General features: G+C 39.2%; 1 protein-coding gene across 2 annotated transcripts in view; it reads right to left on the bottom strand.

The window, feature by feature from the left end:
• Positions 1-19,492, bottom strand: part of LOC122987416 (tetraspanin-18-like) — a 40,480-nt gene that overhangs the window by 12,944 nt on the left and 8,044 nt on the right. Inside the window, exon 2 of one of the 2 annotated variants that reach the window (XM_044359304.1) lies at positions 14,749-14,837. In XM_044359304.1, coding sequence (XP_044215239.1) covers positions 14,749-14,751 — 3 coding nt within the window. In that variant the 5' untranslated portion in view covers positions 14,752-14,837. The remainder of the gene's footprint in view (positions 1-14,748; positions 14,838-19,492) is intronic. The other variant, XM_044359312.1, reaches the window with a different exon arrangement.

Here is a 19,492-nt window from a genome sequence, read left to right as displayed (position 1 = left end):
GACTGGAACTGACAGCTGTCCTCCGCTGCGCCCTTTTAACAGGGTTGACACGCCGGTTAACACCAGTCACTCCTGCTTATTTACCATCTCTCTCTTTGTCTGACTTTGGTGAGCTCTCAGCTGTGTAAATGTGCATTTACTGCTAATTTGACCGCACTGTGGGGCTTTTATTTTAATGAAGTAAAATGCCGGCTGCTCTGCTCTCACTGCAATTAAACACAGGTTTTGCGACTGCCGGTTCACTCTGGGTAATTGCTGCCTCTTTGGGTGAGGTCAGGGTTAATAAAATAAGGGCATGTGTGGTGTGCTGGGAGTTTGTCTGCACTCAGCATTATTAGCACATCTCTGTCAATCACTCATGTCAACACAATTATACAAGAACTGAAATTACACAAATACCACAAGAAAACAGAAAGCGGCGTTGTGATTATGAAATGAACAAAGAGAAAAACACAATTACAGAGACAGTGTTTGTAAGAAAAAAAAGAATACATAAAGAGCTGTCAAAAAACAAAACATTAAAACCTAACAAGCATTGTAATGATGTCAGAGAAAACATGATTACACAGTTGCAGTTATTGCAATCACAAAACCGCTGCCATAATTATAAAAATGAAAAGCACAAACAGACATCTTGATTAAAAACCAACAGGGATTGTAAATGCAAAAACAGCTGTCACAATTACCAGTAATCATGATTTAATCAATCATAATTACATTACTTCTGTTATAATTACATGATTACACTTACATTTTAGATGAAAACTGAATTCAAAAACAGCTGACATAGAAGGAAAATCTATAAATTCACACCAGCTGCTGTTCCAATAAAAAAGACAAAAAACAATACTGGATGATCGGGGTGATGTCCTGCACTTATTTTAGAACCTCACACTAAACATGTATGAAGTGCAAGTGTGTAATTTTCCTCTCAGCTTGGCAGGACACATCTTCTTGTAGCTGCTTAAGGCTCTGTTATTAAAGTCTTCATCAATGAGTGTGGTGTGTTTTTAAAATAATTAAAAATTGGACATTTTGCCACTGATGACTGCCTGATTGATGCAAGTGGTTTGCAGATTCTAGAGAAAGCCTGGTCTGCAGAAGGGCCGATGGCATACAAGAGGGTATCATCCGCATAAAAATGGACATTACAGTGCTGAATTGTAAAATAAATGTTATTTATGTGTAGGGTAAATAGCAGTGGGCATTATATTAATCCTTGAGTGACACCTTCATCAATAGTTTGGGGTCTTGATTTGAAACCATTTGCATCAACAGTTTGAACTCTACTAGTTCTGGTAACTTTCATTTATCAGGTGGACAGAAACACGACTCCAAATGAATGATAATGTTGCTCCGTCACTGCTGGATGTGGAAATAAGCAACTGTTTGCTTCGACATATTAACTTGAAAGGTGATGATATGACAGTGTTGGGTTCACGACTTGTTTCCACTGCCCACAAGTAGACAAAAAGTTTAACAAAAATGAATGACTATATATTTGAATTTAAGACATTTTAAAACCTAAAACCAAAGGCAATAATAGATCATCCTCAGGCCTGTTATATTATAAATCCCAGTACAGATGTGTTAATCATCCATAGCAGTGACGCACTAGTTTATATTTAACATGTGCATCAGTGATGGTATGATTGACGGAGGGGAACAAATTTACTTTCTTTCAGCTTTTGGAAGAATCTGGCGATGTGATTTGTCAAATACAATTGCTGAAGACACGTTTTCATATTTCACATACGGTATATTATATATAATTATATAGCTTGACCCCCCTTAAAAAGGGATGCAGGCTTGATTTATGCAATTCATACTTGTGACAGGTGTATGATCTTTGTGGTTTTAGTTTAGGCTGAACTGGTATGAAACTTGAACTATCAACCTTAAACATGCAGTGCAGAACTTTTGTCTCCCCCTTCTGGCAGTGAGAGTAATTACACAAAAACTGTTGATGTCATCACTGTAGACCCCTGAAATCTTTTACATGAGCCTGTCCCCACCCTGGTGACGCAATTTGGTTGGAGGGCACTGAGGACAGTCCGACCTGGTCAACAGACGCAAACCAATCACTGCTGGTTGATGTAAAACACATCACTACTGGTGCACCAGCACAGGAACCACAGACACCAGAACTCTGGTATTCTGTGAAATACAGAGAGATTTACCTGGCGGTGATGGGCTTAATCAGTATTGTGTGAACTCGTACGGCAAGGGCTTGAATGTAATGGATGTTCATTTATATGTAAGTCCCGCACTCCAGCTTTTATGATGGATCAAAAGTTATGCATCTGGCCTGTTATGGTACATTAGCGAAAAAGGTACTTTTATGACACAAAAATGCAGGTCCTCTTCTTCCTGTATCTTACATTTTGAGTGTGTACCACACACTCACACAGAAACACAGAGTAGTGCTTTCGTCCCATTTAGCAGCTGTGGCTCCTTTCAAAAATAGGTCTGGGGGCAGCTGGGTAATTTCACGCAGCCATACAGAGAATGGCCACAGAAAATTCTCTCTCCCCTCTGCAGTCATGAAGAATCGCTCTGCTTCAATTCAATAATCCTGCAGCCTGATTCTCCCTGCACTGATTTCCTGCGGGGCAACACTGGAGATCATTCAGGTGTTGGGTTTGATTAGCTCATACTGGGACAGCCTGATAGTTCAGTAAGTGTGTCTGTATTAGCACCTAGTATGTGGCTGTTTGTATGAGTGTGTGTCCATGTACTGATGTTCTCTCTGTTTGTCAAGCCCAGCTGCCATTAAACACAATAACTTAAAAGATATTGATTCCCACAGTCCATCAGTCTGTTTTCCATTAAGTGCTTGTTAAGCGTTTAGGAAAGAGGTCAACCCATTTTTGATTTGATTTTGGTCTTTTGCTTCTCACCAACTGTCATTAAACACTAACCAAATCATTACATGATTTAATTATATCCCCCACAGTAACTGTGTTTACATTCTTTCATTTATTCTGTGATACTGAGTGACAGTGGACAGTGCACGTCCTTCTCGTACTGTAGTTACATCTGGGTAACTTCTATTTCATGTTGTCTCATTACTGATTTGCAGGCTATTGCTGAGCAGTCTGTCACTGTGAAAATCTGGATGTGACTTTGTTAGATGTGTTACTGAAAAGGAGAAAACTAGTGAGTCTTTCTTTAAATTGCTTAATGTTGTCTTTATTATCAACGATCTCCACGGCACTGGAAACTTGTAAGAGAAAACACAAGCATTCTTCTGGTCACTGTAGCCCCAAGATGTAGTCACATTTTTGAGAAGGCACTTGTCCAGCTACAGGCTCTCAAAAGAAGCTACATGGTTGCCTCCTAATGCACAACTATAAATAACCTTTATAAGAGTACTCCACAGATTTAGCATTTCACTTCTATAACACTGTCACACTTATGATGGACTTTGTAAAAAATACCTATAAATATCCTTTAAAAAAAGGATCAACATCAATGCAGCAGAGCCTAAGATAATATCTTTTTTGTACCAAACCTGTCAAAGCCTGGCACTTACATTACCCACGATGCAACTTGACAGTTCGGTCCGAGATTCAGGTGTGTTATGCTAGTAGCAGCTAATGTAGCCTGGAGCCGCTAGCCTCAAGCAGAGATGAGGAGCAGACTACAGCTCCAAGCCTATTGGTTCCTACTTAAGATGTAAATCTTTAAAAACTGCTGTCCACTGTAGTTTTTAGTAGGGATGCAACAATCCGATACTGATATAGGTATCAGTGCCGATACTGACATCATTCACTCATCGGATGTTGGACTGACATTACTGATCCACATTCCAATCCAGATTCCATAGTCTAATGTTTTGACCGGCCGACAGAGAAGCAGAGCTCATGGATGCAGTGACGGACCAGTGTAGAAGAGACTCAGTATGCAATGAACGCAACCTAAGAACAAAGATGCCAGCCTATGGCCTGGTTGCGGAAAAGGAGAGTATAAAGCAAGGCAAACAGCCAACAGAAGGAAGGAGACGGAGCTCAGCATGCTGTGCCTGCAGGCCCCTGGAGGAAAGAGGGACACACTTTGTTGGAAAGCGGAGGGGTGAATCTGTGCTATTATTTTGGCTCGTCCCTTTTAGTTTATATAGCTGGATTCTTCCACCTTACATCATATGAACTCTTGATGCAGTAGGAGACTGAGACAGATAAGTCCGGTGAGACCACCCGCACGCTGCAGACAAAGCTAAAACAGGACTGCTCTAAGATGGACTCTTAACACTGAGACATTTTATTTCCTTTAGTGATGTTTTATTTCTTCTGAGAGACTTGGACTTTTAACCTGTGTTTTCAATCTGTTCTTAACTTGTGTTTTAGCTTATAATAAATTAATTTGTTTTTAACCTCAGAATCTGTCTGCATGCTGTTTTGGGTCAGCACAACTCCCCAGTAGAAACTAATGGATTTTTCTTTAAAGACACACTACACACCATGTCAAATTTTGCTTTGGAATACATTAAAATTTAATACATTTTTGTATATTTTTCACTCTTTTAATAAGAAGTGCTGTGTGGCTTATTACAGCCGCATGTAGCCTTACACATAACAACAACAATAACAATAATAATGATTACAATATTAATAATAATAGTCAAGAAAAAAGAGCTCTGGTATTGGTTTGGCAGATATCCAAATTCAGGTATCAGAATTGGATCAGAACTGAAAAAAGTGGATCGGTGCATCTCTGGTTTTTAGTGAATGTTGCTCAAACAGGTGGAAATAGTGCATTTATTGGGGGCTATACTGGGGACCAGTGAGTTAGAGAATAATTCCAATGTACCTTTACTGTTCTGTACCTGCGCAAATGACAATAAAATCTCTTGATCTCTTGACCAGACTTTCTAAAGAAAACAGACAAAAAATAGCACTTACTGCATTATACATTAAGCCCTGGAGTAGCTGAACATCACAAATTTATCATTTTTTTGGTGTTTAGTGTAAGAACCATCTGAAAGTGGCTTTTCCAAAACTCCATATCGAGCATTCACATATTTATTCACAGTTATTGCATTTTGTCCATGGTGACAAAATATTTGAACACTTGGACGGACCTCATATATCATTGTATTGAGAATATCAGAAGCCACACAGGGAAAATACACAAACACCAACAAGCAACCACACGATATTCCTGAGATTTACCAATATCAATACCAATCTTATAAATATTTACTTTCTCATCACTTTACATCACTTTCTAATGTACAGAGACAGAAAGATGAAATCTTCTGGGCTTTCCTCTCCCCGTTCATTGCTGCAGTTCTGTTCTGATGGATGAAGGCAATCAGGTCTACTAGTTTTCCTGCACTGAGGGAAAACACTTCTGTATACGCTGCACTTCCTTCCAGCCTCTCTGACACCGTGATTTATTGGACTGGAGCATCCTGTCACAGGTGGGTAATCGCTGCAGAAACAGTTACGCACACAGGTTGTGGAAAGCTGGAGATTCACACTGGGATCTTGTTTCACTGCTGCAATATGCTGACTGTGCACTCCTCAACACTGTGTATTATAAATGCTAATAAAGGTGGCGTATGCAATGAGTGTCACTGTGGAAGCAATTTTTTAACGTCAGCAAAATTAATGACTTTATGTAGATATTTAAAGGAAAAGTTCACTGAATCATTTTCTACTCATCACTGTGAGCTAAAACTCCAGAGAAGTTTACTGGACCATTAAATACAAATGTTATCCTCTCTAAGCATATTCTCAATATACTGAAGTTACTGAACAGCTTTTAGCAGTGTGTGAAGAAAAATCAAAGGGTTTGTCAGGTTGTTTTTACCTCAGTGGATGAGAATAGATCATTTATCATCAGGAAAAAAAGTAGTAGTACTGAGATGCATATTTAAGTTCTGGATTTGCAGCGCAGTTAACGGTTTGGAGTTTGGAAAATAGACTTTTTATCCTTCTTGAAGTTGTAAAAAAGTCAGCTTCAGTAGTTACTGTGTGGTTGGTTGACTTCTGTTAGAATGCTGATGCTGTTAGCAGGTATTTGGTACTACATCTTTTGTTTTTTTGCATTTATTGTAATTATTTAATGAGCCACCAGAACTTGAAAAACAGTGAATGGACTCATTGCTTGGAAATTAACTACTTTGTTTTCTGTTGGTTCAGTGGAAACCTAACAAAATATCTACACGGTCGGAGCTCAGTATTGAAATTACATGCTTTCCACTGTTGTATATTTACATATACATCCATATATGTATACACATCTGTATATATAAATGAGTCATAACTCCTGCACTCCCAGACCCAGACAGATATCCCAGGAGTTGGTGGAGACCAAAACAGAGCTTAAAGGAGAATATTGGACTTACATTCATCAGCTGGACAAAAACATCACTCAAAATGAATGCTAATATTGCTTGATGCCTTTGCTAATAACGTTATGAGGAAGGTATTTGGTGGCAGCTGTTTTCTTCCACCCCCAGTGTCCAAAAATGAAACAATGCAGCTTTAAAATGTCACACCATACTGGCAGACAGCAGAGAAAAATGGTTTTTTAACTCACCAGTCAGGCATCTGCCTGGAACGCAAGGGTGCATGCTCATGCGGCAACCTGCTGTGGGTTTTTTCGGCGTCCTATGTTTGATGTTTTTAGTGAGTTTGTGCGTGTTTTTGATGCTTGATTGCCTATGATCGTCATGAACAGGTGCTTTTAGACATTTCACTATTGATTTGCAGTGATGGAGCTTTTAATCATCGCTGCCTCATCTAATCATCTTCAGTTTCCCGACTTTATTTCAATTCAATTCAATTCAATTTTATTTATATGGCACCAAATCATAACAAGTTATCTCAGGGCACTTTTCACTTTTATTTGAAGGGACAACAATGAAACCCTGATTTGTGATCATTTGAGTGGTTAAGAAAAGGAAGTGGGGGAAAAAAGGAGGTGTCAGACTGACTAAGGAAACAGCAGCTCACCAGTATTCCCCTGCCCTCCTGGTTACAGGAAACGTCCAGTCCTTGTGGAATAAACTTGATGAGCTACAAGGAAATCTACTACAAAGACTACAGAGACAGCTGCATCATGCTATTCACGGATTCTTGGCTCACTGAGCAGGACTCAGATAGCGACCTGTCTATAGACGGATTAGGTACTCCATTTTGCCTGGATCGTCAAGCAGAGGTGACAGGAAAATCTAATGGAGGGAGCTTGTGCCTCTATGTCAATAAGTGCTATTGTGGCTCTGCGACTGTCAGAGAAAGACTCTACTCGCCTGATGTTAAACTTCTATCAGTGTCGCTCCGTCCATTCTATTTACCATGTGAATTCCCACAAATATTCATCTGTGTATATTCATCCAAAGGCAAATCCTGCCACTGCCACAAGCACTATATTTAATGTAGTGCAAAAACTACAGTCCATTTCACCCAAAGCACTGAACCTCAAACTTGGAGATTTTAATCATATGTCCCTAAAAAAGTCTTAGACAAACTTTTACCAATATGTAACGTGTCCAACCAGGCAGAATAACATCTCTGTTATGGTACAGTTAAGGGAGCATATAAATCAATCCCCCTGCCTCCCTTAGGTTCTGCTGACCACAACTGCATGCTCCTTCTCTCTACATATAAAACTGAAAAAATCCAGACCAAAGATATTAAAATCTGGTCTGAGGAATCCACTGCTTGTCTTCAAGGCTGCTTTGACTGCATTGACTGAGAGATGTTCAAAGACTCTTGCAAGGACATTGATGAACTCACTGATGTAATCTGTTCTTATGTTACCTTTTGTGAGAATATGATTATTCCTACTAAAAAGATAAAGGTTTACTCCAATAACAGTGGATGTCTAAGGCAGTTAGGTCTAGTCTACAGTCCACAGAAGAAGAACCTGTCCTTCAGTCAAGGAGGAGGGGCTGAGAGGAACCTTGTCTTAGCTTGGTCTGGCATGAAAACAATCACAGGCATACAGCAAAGCAAGAACAGAACCAACATAACTACTGTATGGATGGCTTCAGGTCAGATAGTGAATCTGCCAATGTTCTTAATAACTTCTATCAGAGATTTGATCAGTTTGACTTTAGAGATGAAGTTGAGGGACTTAGATGTAAACTCAAAGACAATCAGTACTTTGTCCTGGAGCAAAGAGAAGTTGAAAAGTCCTTCCATTCTCTAAAGATAAACAAGAGGCGTTGTCCTGCCATGAGTATATCAGTGGAAAGTTACTGAAGTCATGTGCAAGGCAATTAAGATCTATCTTTTATGATATTTTCAACTTGTCTCTGAACCTACAACGTGTACCTAACCTGTGGAAGCAGGATCTGATCACCCCTCTTCCTACAGGCAGCAGCCCCAAAGCTTTTAATGATTTCAGGCTGGTTGCCCACACTTCTCTTGTGTGTGTGAAGACAGAGTTTACAAGGGAAACCAGGCATGCACTCGACCCTATGCAATTTGCCTATAGGGCACACAGAGGAGTTGAGGATGCTATAATGACCTTACTTAACCTTTTGTTTAAACACCTAGAGGGGAATAAAACCCATGCTAGATTGCTATTTATTGATTTTTCTACAGCTTTTAATACTATCCAACTCGGCATTTTATCAGATTCATTATGGTCTTCTACTGGCTCACCCCAGGGATGTGTTCTCTCACTTCTACTTTATATTCTGTACACAAACATGCGCCAAAGTAAGCATAAGAACAGGACCATATTGAAGTTTTTAGATGATTCAGTCATTGTGAGTCTGCTACACAACAAGGAGTCCAGCCAAGGCTCAGTCATTGATGAGTTTATCACCTGGTGTGACAAATCTTTCTTGGAGCTAAACGTATCCAAGACAAAGGATATGATCATAGATTTCAGAACTCATACTTCAATCTATGAGACTACCATCAATCAAAGACCAGACTGTGTAGAAAGCTACAGGTATCTTGGGACAGTCATAGAGGCTGTTTACTTGGTTTTAAAATGCATTTCAGTGATCTGAACACAGCTGACCACTTCTGTTCAGATTTTGTTACTGCTTATGTCACTTCCGCTAGAAGGTCAAAGGGCCACGCACATAGTTATTATGTCAGTCTGTATCCAGACAAGCACCAAATTTGTTTTGCAACTGTTGAGATTGGCAGGACAAAGTCATTTGGCGTAGGACTATTGTCACCAAAACAACCACCACATCCTGCTTTGATGATGTATTTTCTTTTTACATCCTTGTCGGGGACGCATCAGGACGCATTAGCATTTACACTACAAAAGATATGTGGTAAAATGCGTACCAGACCACCTCAGCAAGTGGTTTGAGTGATCAGATCACAACTTGTCTTGGTGGTCGTTTACACTTGTATTTACTGCTGTCTACTCGTGACCCGATCACCCAAGACAGGTTTTAAAACTAAGTGTGAACAGGGCCATTGACTCTAAATTGACCTTTGAGAAGAATTTTGAGGCAGTGTGTAAAAAGGGACATGAGCATTTGTTTTGTCTCAAAAACTGTCCCATTTTCACATTGATAAAACCAAGATGAACCTCTTTTATTGGACTTTTATTGATAGTAATAATAATAAGAAGAAGAAGAAGAGGAAGAGGAGGAGGAAACTTTTCATTCTATTCATATAGCACAATTCATGCATTAAAAAAAAAAAAAACATTGTAAGGTGAGCTCTGTTCTATAGCGAATTCCAGCTCCTTCGCTCAGGCTGTCGGTGGAGAACAACACGATACAGAAATGCTTTTGTACCTGCAGCCATTGCACTACTAAACAATGCTATCACAAGATGATGCACTTTACCCATGCATGGCACTTTAAGCTTTTGAGTGAGTGGATGAGTGTGTGTAGAGGCACTTTGTCATGACCTTCTTAGGAGTTCTTGTACTCTGATACTATTTTTGATACTATGATGATACTTGTTTTAATGTATTTTGTTTTGACGTCTCTTGAATCTGTATCGCTGTGATGTTGTTTTTAACTCTGGAATGCTGAATCTCTCGTCTGCACAACAAATTTACCCTTGAGTACTAATTAAGAAACCTTGAACATATGTTATTAATAAACAATAGGATATTTTCTGTAAATGATGGTGGCAAAAAGTGGTGCCAATCTCTCAGGAAATCCTTCAATCTCCCTAAAATCAGTCCTGTCAACTAGAGATGCTTCTGAATACACTCCTTTCAGCATTTAAAAGTTACTTAAGCAAAGTCAATGAACAATTTTCTTCTATCTTTCATTTCATGTGGAGGAACTGAATGAAGGTGGATGAGAAAGACTGGTGAAATGGAGGAGAGAAATCTTGGATAAGGCTAGCCTCGGGGGAGTGTTTTCAAAGAGGTAATTATTACCACTCCCCCCTTTCTCTGTCCTTGCTGAAAGCTACCTGTTATGAAAACCAGTCACAAGGACAGCTGCTCCCTTTGAGGGGCTGCCACCATGCCTCATAACCATAAACAGAGCCAGTCGGGGGAGACATCATATTATCTTCTTTCACACACTTTGATTTTGGAAAGGCCCTGAGATGCATATCAAATAATAACAGTTGGATGAGGAATACATAAAGATGGGGCGTCCCTGAAGGCGGAGGCTTCTTTGGAGCATCCATATTGTGACCCCTGCTGAGTCATCTTCTGCTGCTGTGTGGTTCACCTGTGTTTCTGTTCGTCCTGCAGGTGGATTGTCAGTATAACCTGGAACACCTGAGGGTGTGTTCCCTCATTATTTAAGCCTGGTTGCGGTGACGCTCTCGCTGACTCTCTGACACTTGGCTGCCTTGCTGCTGCAGTTCTCTCCCCGCAGGCACCTGTTAAGATTAGTTGTGTTTTACACCCATGCACACCATACACCCGCTGACGCTACTGATATCCACACCCCATGCTTTACATATTTGGTTAATCCTTTAATTTGGTTCAATTTGGTTTCATTTTGCTTTAATAAAATATCTATTTGTTAAAACTTAACACTGGTGTGTCTCCCTTTTGTTGTGGCCACTTGAGCCAGGTCACAACAATACTGACTGACTTTCCTGTTCTGAATGCTAAACAGATGTGAAAGAATAGTAGTGGAGAAGCAAGAAGAAGTGAAGCTCTCATGGGGTCACCAGCAGTTTTGGTTTAATTAGTTGAATCATCAGCCTCTTCAGTAAGACACTCAAACCAGTTTGGGCTAATTTAGTGTCACTTCTTTCCTTTTCCCTTATTTATTAGCTGCAATGTAGAAGTTATTGCCATGGTAGCCACTTCAAACACTATGTGTTGGGAATCTGAAGAGCAATCTCATACTGCTGTGTGAGATATGCACCATTTGAGGAATAAACATTTATTATCACTTCTGCAATTCTCTGCATTTTAGACACAATGGATCTCAAGTCGACATTTTAAACTATAGAGATCTGAAGTATCATCCCACTTTTGGGCAGGATAACACGTATTCCACTACCCTTTGTTGCATTATGTATTTTTACTTTCTGCTCTTGTTTGAGTGCAGCAGTCTTTACTGTTTATTGCAGCACAAAAAGCTGTGGGAGGAATCAGTTCACTGCTAAAGGACTCAAGAGGACTAGTTAAAGAAAAAACTGGTTTATTACAACTTGGGTTTTTTTTTTAAAGTTTTGGCTCTCATTTCTATCAGTTATGATAACACTGTACTCACCAAATTAATTGCTGAGATCTGGGAACACAGTGACATCACTTTGACAGTTTAACCAGATGGTCCAGTCAAATGCGAAGGATTTGATTTAAATCCCTCTTGTACGCTGCTCAAATATTCCGTTTCACTGGGAAATACGCCACAGTACAGAAGCTAAAGACACTCTAACTTCTGTTTCATCAGGCCTTTAAGAAAAAATATGCCAATTCTCTGGTTCCAGCATTTTAAATGTGAACATTTTCTGGTTTCTTGAGTCCTCTATGCTAGTAAACTGAATATCTTTGGATTGTGGACTGTTGGTCGAGACAAAACAAGGTATTTAAGGTTGCATCTTGGCATTAGGGGAACAGTGATCAACATTTTTCACGATTATCTGACATTTTATCGACCGAACAACTAACTGATTAATCGCTAATGAAAATAATTGTGAGTCGCAGCCCCATAAGCTACTGATATCACCTTTATTCCAGCTTAACATGATATTTCAGATCAGTAAACTATCACAATTGAGATTCATCAGCTTCCACACAAAACAAATGACCTTTAGCTGAGCACACCAAGTTCTATACAATCTGAAAAGGAAAGGCAATTTAGTCTGATTATCAGGCTAGGACCAACAGTTTTACTACTAAAGTGGAGAAGAGTAAGATTTTTTTTAATTCAACTTGAAATAAAAATAGATTTATTAGACTGTCTGGCCTTCTTCTTTGCAATGAAAATGTTTTTTTAAAGAAAACACAGACAGAGAAGTACTGTATGTATCCTATCAATCCCAGGCTGCAATTCTAGTTGTAAATCTCTTTCGGTTAAATGTTGCAGTGGAATTCAAATAGTGTTTTAATTAAGATTAAGTGTTGTTATCATCATTGATCTAGTTAAGTTTGACCTGATTTTAGCACCACGAGCTGTTCACTGTTGACCTGTTTAAACAGTCGCTGCAGGTTGTCCAGTGGTCAGTTTGCATCCTCTCTCCACAGGGAAGATATTGATTATTAGAAAGTAAATTAAGGTCATTCTCATTAGGAGCCTTATGTTTCTGAAAAATGCTGTCAAGGTTGTGACGTGATGTAAAACAGTTTTAATTTACATAACTTATTATACCACACAAACGTAACACATGGAGGTGAAGATCCAGAATTTATCTAAAAGTTAAAGTGAGTTTGTTTACTAATTAAATGTCATTAGAACAAAAAAAAATCACAATTTGTGTGAATTTAAAATGACAAGATGACTCTTTTGTGATAAAATGCCTGTAAACTTTAGTCACGCACGTGTTTTGTGGTGCAGTGAACATGACGTTCTTCTCAAAGTGAGACGATTCTTTTCTTCCAGTTGAACTGAGGTGAAAGTGATGTCATGATTTGTGCTGACTATGCACACGGGGACAAGTTGTATCCTAAAATAGAGTTTAAAATTCAGACAATTTAATTATTTAACACAGCTAAAATACTACTCTCAGTATCAGCAAACATGTCATGTTTTAGTCAGTGCCGCTGGTTCTGTCTTTCCATCCTGTTAGTCTGGAGCTGTTATAAATGTTGACATGAGGGGGAGAAAGATGCCGTCACCCTCGTCTCTGAGGAAATGTTCTCTGTTGGTCAACCTGAGGGCTGCTTTAAAGGATAATTCCACTTTAACCAGAGCACCCCTTAACCAGAGCACATCAAAAGTTGTAGCATGTAACATCATGCGTCCTGCAATGTGACTTCTGCACATCGCGGCGTCGATGCTGAAACGATTTATTGTGCAGCCCTAGTGTTTGATAAGTTTGTGGGGATGACCACATGTGCCTGCGTGCTGCATGTTGTACAAAGCAGTTGAGTTTTTGCAGTACACACAGTGAGAAGATAAATTAACTGATACTTTTCCAGACTGCATTCTTTATAAAACTGCATGAATAAACACTTGTTGGGATCCACATAAACTAATATGTTTCTATTGAAGTAGATGAAGCTCCTGAACATCAAAGACATCTGACAGTGTAAATAAGTTAGCGTTAATTGGACTAAATTTGATCAGGCCTTCAGTCTGACCTCTGTGGGGATTTACATTCATTATTCTGTCTGTCTGCAGCCACGAGTTTGAATTCTATTTGATCAGTCTAATGATGTAAACCAGACCAGGGTAATTATCTGTATGCCACAATAAAAACAGAGTCACTGTGACATGAGATAAAAAGTAAAATAACTTCTAGAAAAAGCAGTCAGACCTGCATCAAAATACACAATGACACGACAATCATGGTGATGGCAGCAGTGTTTTTTAGAGAAAAAGAGTAACACTGATGATATTCTATATTTTTCTTAATGTCAACAAATTTCAAGTATTGTGTGTGTATCCCAACACAATAAAAACACATCAATGAGCTACATTGCTGCGCTGGGTGACATGTTCCTTGAATCCCACACACACTATCCTGCTGCCAGAAATACTCACTAGAGCACCAAATGTGGTTTAATCTGCTGCAGACAATAGTCTCCAAAAAATGCACTATTTCCCCCTGTCTGAGCAGCGTTTGCTAAAAGCTACAGTGACCAGCTGTTTTGGGAAAAATCTTTTTTTATTACTATGTTTGTGAGCTGTTTTTTTAAAGATTCACAGACAGAGAAGAAAAGTCAGACACAAACACATTGTTGCCATTAAATGCCCTCAAATGTTGTAGACTGGCTCAGTACACGCTATCTACACTCTTAGATGTTTAGAGATCCTCCTAGCTTAGAAAAAGTTTCAGAATATCAAACTATTTTTTGGGCTCATCCAACCGTTTCTGGTGAAGAACTAACAATATTTGTAGACACGGTGGTGAGAAACCTGAGCGAGATATCCTGAAGCAGGAAATCTAAGAAAAAACCAACCATGCTCTGTAAACAGCTACATTGTAGTGCCATCATTACCAAAAACAAATGACTTGTTTATTAGACATAACTGTCCACCAAATATCACTGAAATCCCAGTTTTTCAGACTAACATACAGATGTAAACATGAGGTCTTGTGTGAAGGTAAAAGCACTCAGAAATGTTGAAACGAATTCAACAAAACAGAAATTTTGTGAATATGACAAAACTGAAGTGAACTGAAGACAGAACATTATGAGAGGACTGAATAGCAACAGAAAGCATCATACCATCTGTACCTGTTTAATGGCTCTTGAGTTCAAATGTAGGTGGGTGAATGGACGTCTTTAGCCTTTGACCAGGTGCTGCTTTACATCAGCTGTAGAAGAGAAAAAAAGAGGAGTAATAATGGCTGGAATGTATTCACACACAAAGAAATCACCCATGAAAGGAATACCAAAAGATAAAACATTACCACATTTTAAATGACTGACATGTAAGATTTTGTTTCTGGTTCTTATCTTGATGAGTATTATAAAAATCACAGGAAATGACAGCTAAGCAGTGTTTCTCTACTGAAATACATGATTTGTTTTTAGCCTCGTTGGCAGCAGGACTGTAGGAATGACAATGTCTGACTGACTGACTGTCTTTCTGTCAGTCAGTCATCCACCGCTTTGGCTGAAATAACTCAACAACTATTTGATGGATGGCCATTAAATTTGGTTCAGATATTCACGGTCCCAAGAGTAGTCAAGTCATGTCAATATTACCTCAGCTGTACTTTGTATCAGCTGCCTTTGCTGTCAGGGCACCAAATCACTGGAAAGATCTGTCTGAGGAGCTCAGACTAACCGAATCATGTTTATTTGAAATTGCGTCTTAAAACTCATTTTTGTCACACAGCCTATGAATAATTTTATGTCTTTTATGCTTTTAAACGATGCACATGCTAGAAGTGTCATATCAACTTTATCATTAAGATTATTATGGCTAATTAGAAACAGTTAGCATGCTAACACGCTAAACTAACACGATGACCATTTACAGCATACCTGGTAAACAATACAGCCGAAATGTTATTGTTGTCATTGTGAGCATGTTAGCTTGCTGTTGTTAGCATTTAGCTCAAAGCGCTGCTGTGCAGCCTCTCAGAGCCGCCAGCATGAGACTCTTAGTCTTGTTGAATTAAAGATAAACACATCATTTTCAATCTCAATCAAATGAACTAAAATACTGTATATTCTGTATTTTACGCCTCTTGCACATTCCATACCTGAAATAATCTATCAAGAGATGTGACAACATTGAGGAGGTTCAGTCTGCAGGCCTCATTAAACACATTTAACACATCAACCTGACCCTGCACGTCTCAGATGTATCGACATATTTCTAAAGTCATTACTCAAAAGTTTTTCAAAGCTCTCCTTCTAGACAAAGGTATATACTGTGACCTGGGCATTGTAGCCTACCTAATGCCTGGCTGTTTCTATAGCAACCACCGCACGCATGCAGGAATAAAATGATGATCGATGCTGTTGCTGCGACTGTATACAGTATGGTACCTACAGTACATTAGGAGGGAAATGCCATAGGAAAAGGAAAAATCACTTCAGTAATGAGAGTGATTCATCACTCTGAAACGTTAACACAAAGCTTTTTGTTCTACACAATTCACAGTTCATGATTCATGTTTTCTTTTGTTTGTTTTAAACATACATGCAAAACATGATTCATAACTGCAGAGCTGTTTGTCAAAACCATCAAGACTTAAGCAGTAAACAGACAGACAGAAGAGTCGTGACAGAACAGAAAAGCGTGAAAAACATTGATAACCGGTAAAGCTGAGTAAGTACACTATTATTCTGCTCCCGTCATACAGACAATACTGCAGCAACATTAAAAGTGGACCAACTAATCCCTCAATGCTCTATACTTAGGAGCTCCTTTGTTTGCATTTCAGTGTTTGCAAAGCTTTTGTTGAATATTCAGTGTGACTACTGTCCCCTGTGAGCCACCACAGCTGATCTGTGAGAGCTGATGACCAGCCGATTGTTTTCAGCTCATTCTGAGTGAAAACACTGAAGCAGCTTTTGAACACGATCAAACATGCAGCTTCAGGCTGCAGAGCATGTGTCAGACTTTGACTTTGATGATGATGGTGATCTGTTGATAATGTGATTTAGGGCCAGTAATCCCAACTGGTTTATGTTTTTCTGTAGTCAGTAAGTCACGTTCCACAATCACGCTTGACAAGCATTAAATTTTATTTCACAAAATGGGAACGAAAAAGTCAAAAAAGTGTAGCTGTGGCTTAACCTGATCACATTAAAACCACTACAATTAGAGATACCATACAGGCCCAAATATGATCTATATCATTAAATGCTCCACCATTGCTCTGTTGTACCTGTAACCACACCCAGTAGTGATGTCATAGTGTCCCAAGTACACCTGTACATCGCTGCAGCAAGGTGTGAAGTTAAACCATTGCAGGTCAGCAAAAACCAGATTTTCACTGAGTGTTGAGTTATTCTTTAACATGGATCAAAGTGACAGAATTATCATCTGACTCTACAGAGCGTTTTAGCCTGTAGCTACATATTTTGGTTTACTGGTAGCAACTTAACTGTTTACTGCTCCCATCACCTTTGACTCCACAAACAGTAGGCAGCTGTTTTTAGTGAAAAGGCTATAATAGCCCTGGTGTACAGACTGTTGGAGACTAGCTGGCGAACATACTGGAGCATTTAGCAGCTACAGAGACAAATATTTCTGTCAGGAGTTGGTAGAGAGCAACACAGAGCTAAAAGCAGAGTGACTGTTGGATTTACATTTGCCAGATGGCCTGAAACACAACTGCAAATTAATGCAAAACACTTGCTCTATCTGAACCTTTCTGCAATGAACAGTAATTTGTGCCTTTTGGCCCTGTGTTAGATATTCTGGTTTTGTGAACAACACGAGTTGAAAGAAAGTAAACCAGAAAGTCTGTGGACATAATAACTTTCAAAAATACGAACATCACCATGATTGTGGTTAACTAATATAGTACAGTATGTAGTATATTATGTTTTTTAAGAATAAGTCCAGGACAGTCATTTGCTATTCTCATTGTTGAGCAGGACATTGTCTGCTCATTCTGCATACAGCTACAGGTTGCTGCTGGCAGCTGTGCCGATGATGCAGGACTATCAAACAGAAGGCACATGACTCACGGATGTGGAGGACCTTCCAAATCTGTTGACAGCAGCGCTGCCCACACAGCAAGAAGCCCCGCTCCCGTTTCTTACTTGCTCTATTTCCTCAGTGTGAAATGGAGGGAAAAAAACAAAATCACGTTCATGTGCAGATGAGTGAAACGGTGACTAATCCTGCACCAATTTAACATCTCAGAAGACCTCAATAACTGTTTTCATCTCTGAAGTGTTTAATGATCTGTTTGAGATGCAGATTACAAATGTAAATGAACTCAAAGTCATCCTGATGACTGCAAGTTCAAAGGAAAAACCTTCTCCTGTCTTTTTAATGTGTGCAGCAACAGATTCACAGTTTACTCATTTCAAGACATATTTGATCTTGGATCTACAATTGATCAACAAACAAGGACCAGACTGTGAGTTACAGCTATGCTAGCATCTCTATGAGACTTTTTTAGGCAAGGCAGTGGTTTGAGCTAAATGCTAAAGTCAGCATGCTAACATACTGATGTTTAATATGTTTACCATGCTCACCATCTCAGTTTGCTAACATTTGCATTTTAGAACTAAACACAAAGCAAGTTTGTCTTTTTTCTCATCTAAAAAAGAACTATTACACCTTATTTAAACCAAGGTAGTTAGAGCAAAGTAATATATAGAAAAGAGAAAAATACAAGTCAGAAATAGACCATTAGTTATGGCGCTAATGTTACATTAGCTACAGCTAATGGTACAGCAACACAAAGTAATATACTGTATATACAATACAAATATTTAAATTAATTAAACACTCCTTGTTTCCTCTTCGACCAGAGCAACAAAGCAAGTATTTGGCAAACTGTAATTCTGACCTGATGATGGCGCTATATGAATTAAAGGATCACCCAAGTTATTATGATTCATCCTCAGGGGAACATCAATGTTAAATCCATCCAATAGCTATCGACACATTTTACCCAACACCACTAGTTTAAACCTGCTAGTAGCACTAAAGGAAAAGTCAGAGGTGCAGCAAAGTTATTAAGATTTATCTTCTGGGGACCATCTATGTCCGTACAAGATGTCAACCTAAACAGCACCTTTTAAACAACCTAAAAGTTTTACCATTTTGTTTTTCGTCTGCTTCGACTCCATAACACCTTGATCATCAACAGCAAAGGGGCTTAAAACTGTTCCTTTCAGCTGCAGATTAGACAACAGGGGGATGTAATTATGTATTCGTCCCAAACTATTCAGTACAAGATGTTCAGTTCGGTAAGTGACTTTCCTCAGTTTGGTATGCTCCATGAAACAAACAATTACTATCAAAATAGTTTGATAATCCACTGACTCCGACATGCGGAACAATAATTCTAGAGCGCAAGTTCCACAGTGAAATGTTTTGGCAGTGCACCACTTAGCTGTAGCATGCTAGTGGATATATGCAAGCCCCCACGAACATCGCCGGGCTGTGAGGCCAATTTGACATAGTGGCCAAACCATGTAATTACAACATCATGTGAGGCTGTTGGGCCCAAAAAGACTTTTTTCCATAGACTTACATTGTGAAAGAGACGTCCGTAAATCAGCAGATAGATTTTTTGAGCATCACAACCCCTGCGAAATGACTCGTCTCACTATCAGAATTTGATTCATTCGGTCCGATCACATTTCGAAAGCGTAAAAGAGCCGCACGATTGAATTGTTTTATCCTCATTCAAGTTAGCCGGAGGGCTAAACCGGAAGTAGCCGGCTCGGCCAGTGAAGGCCACTACTGCGCTTGCTCTATGGGCCCGATGATCACAGAAGATCCGAGTAATATTATACGTGGAAGTCGAACTTTTTTGGCTTCATG

The sequence above is a fragment of the Thunnus albacares genome, chromosome 1 (genome assembly GCF_914725855.1).
Source record: "Thunnus albacares chromosome 1, fThuAlb1.1, whole genome shotgun sequence".
Taxonomy (NCBI): domain Eukaryota; kingdom Metazoa; phylum Chordata; class Actinopteri; order Scombriformes; family Scombridae; genus Thunnus; species Thunnus albacares.
The sequence above is the reverse complement of the archived record's forward strand: the minus strand, read 5'-3'. Positions and strand labels throughout refer to the sequence as shown.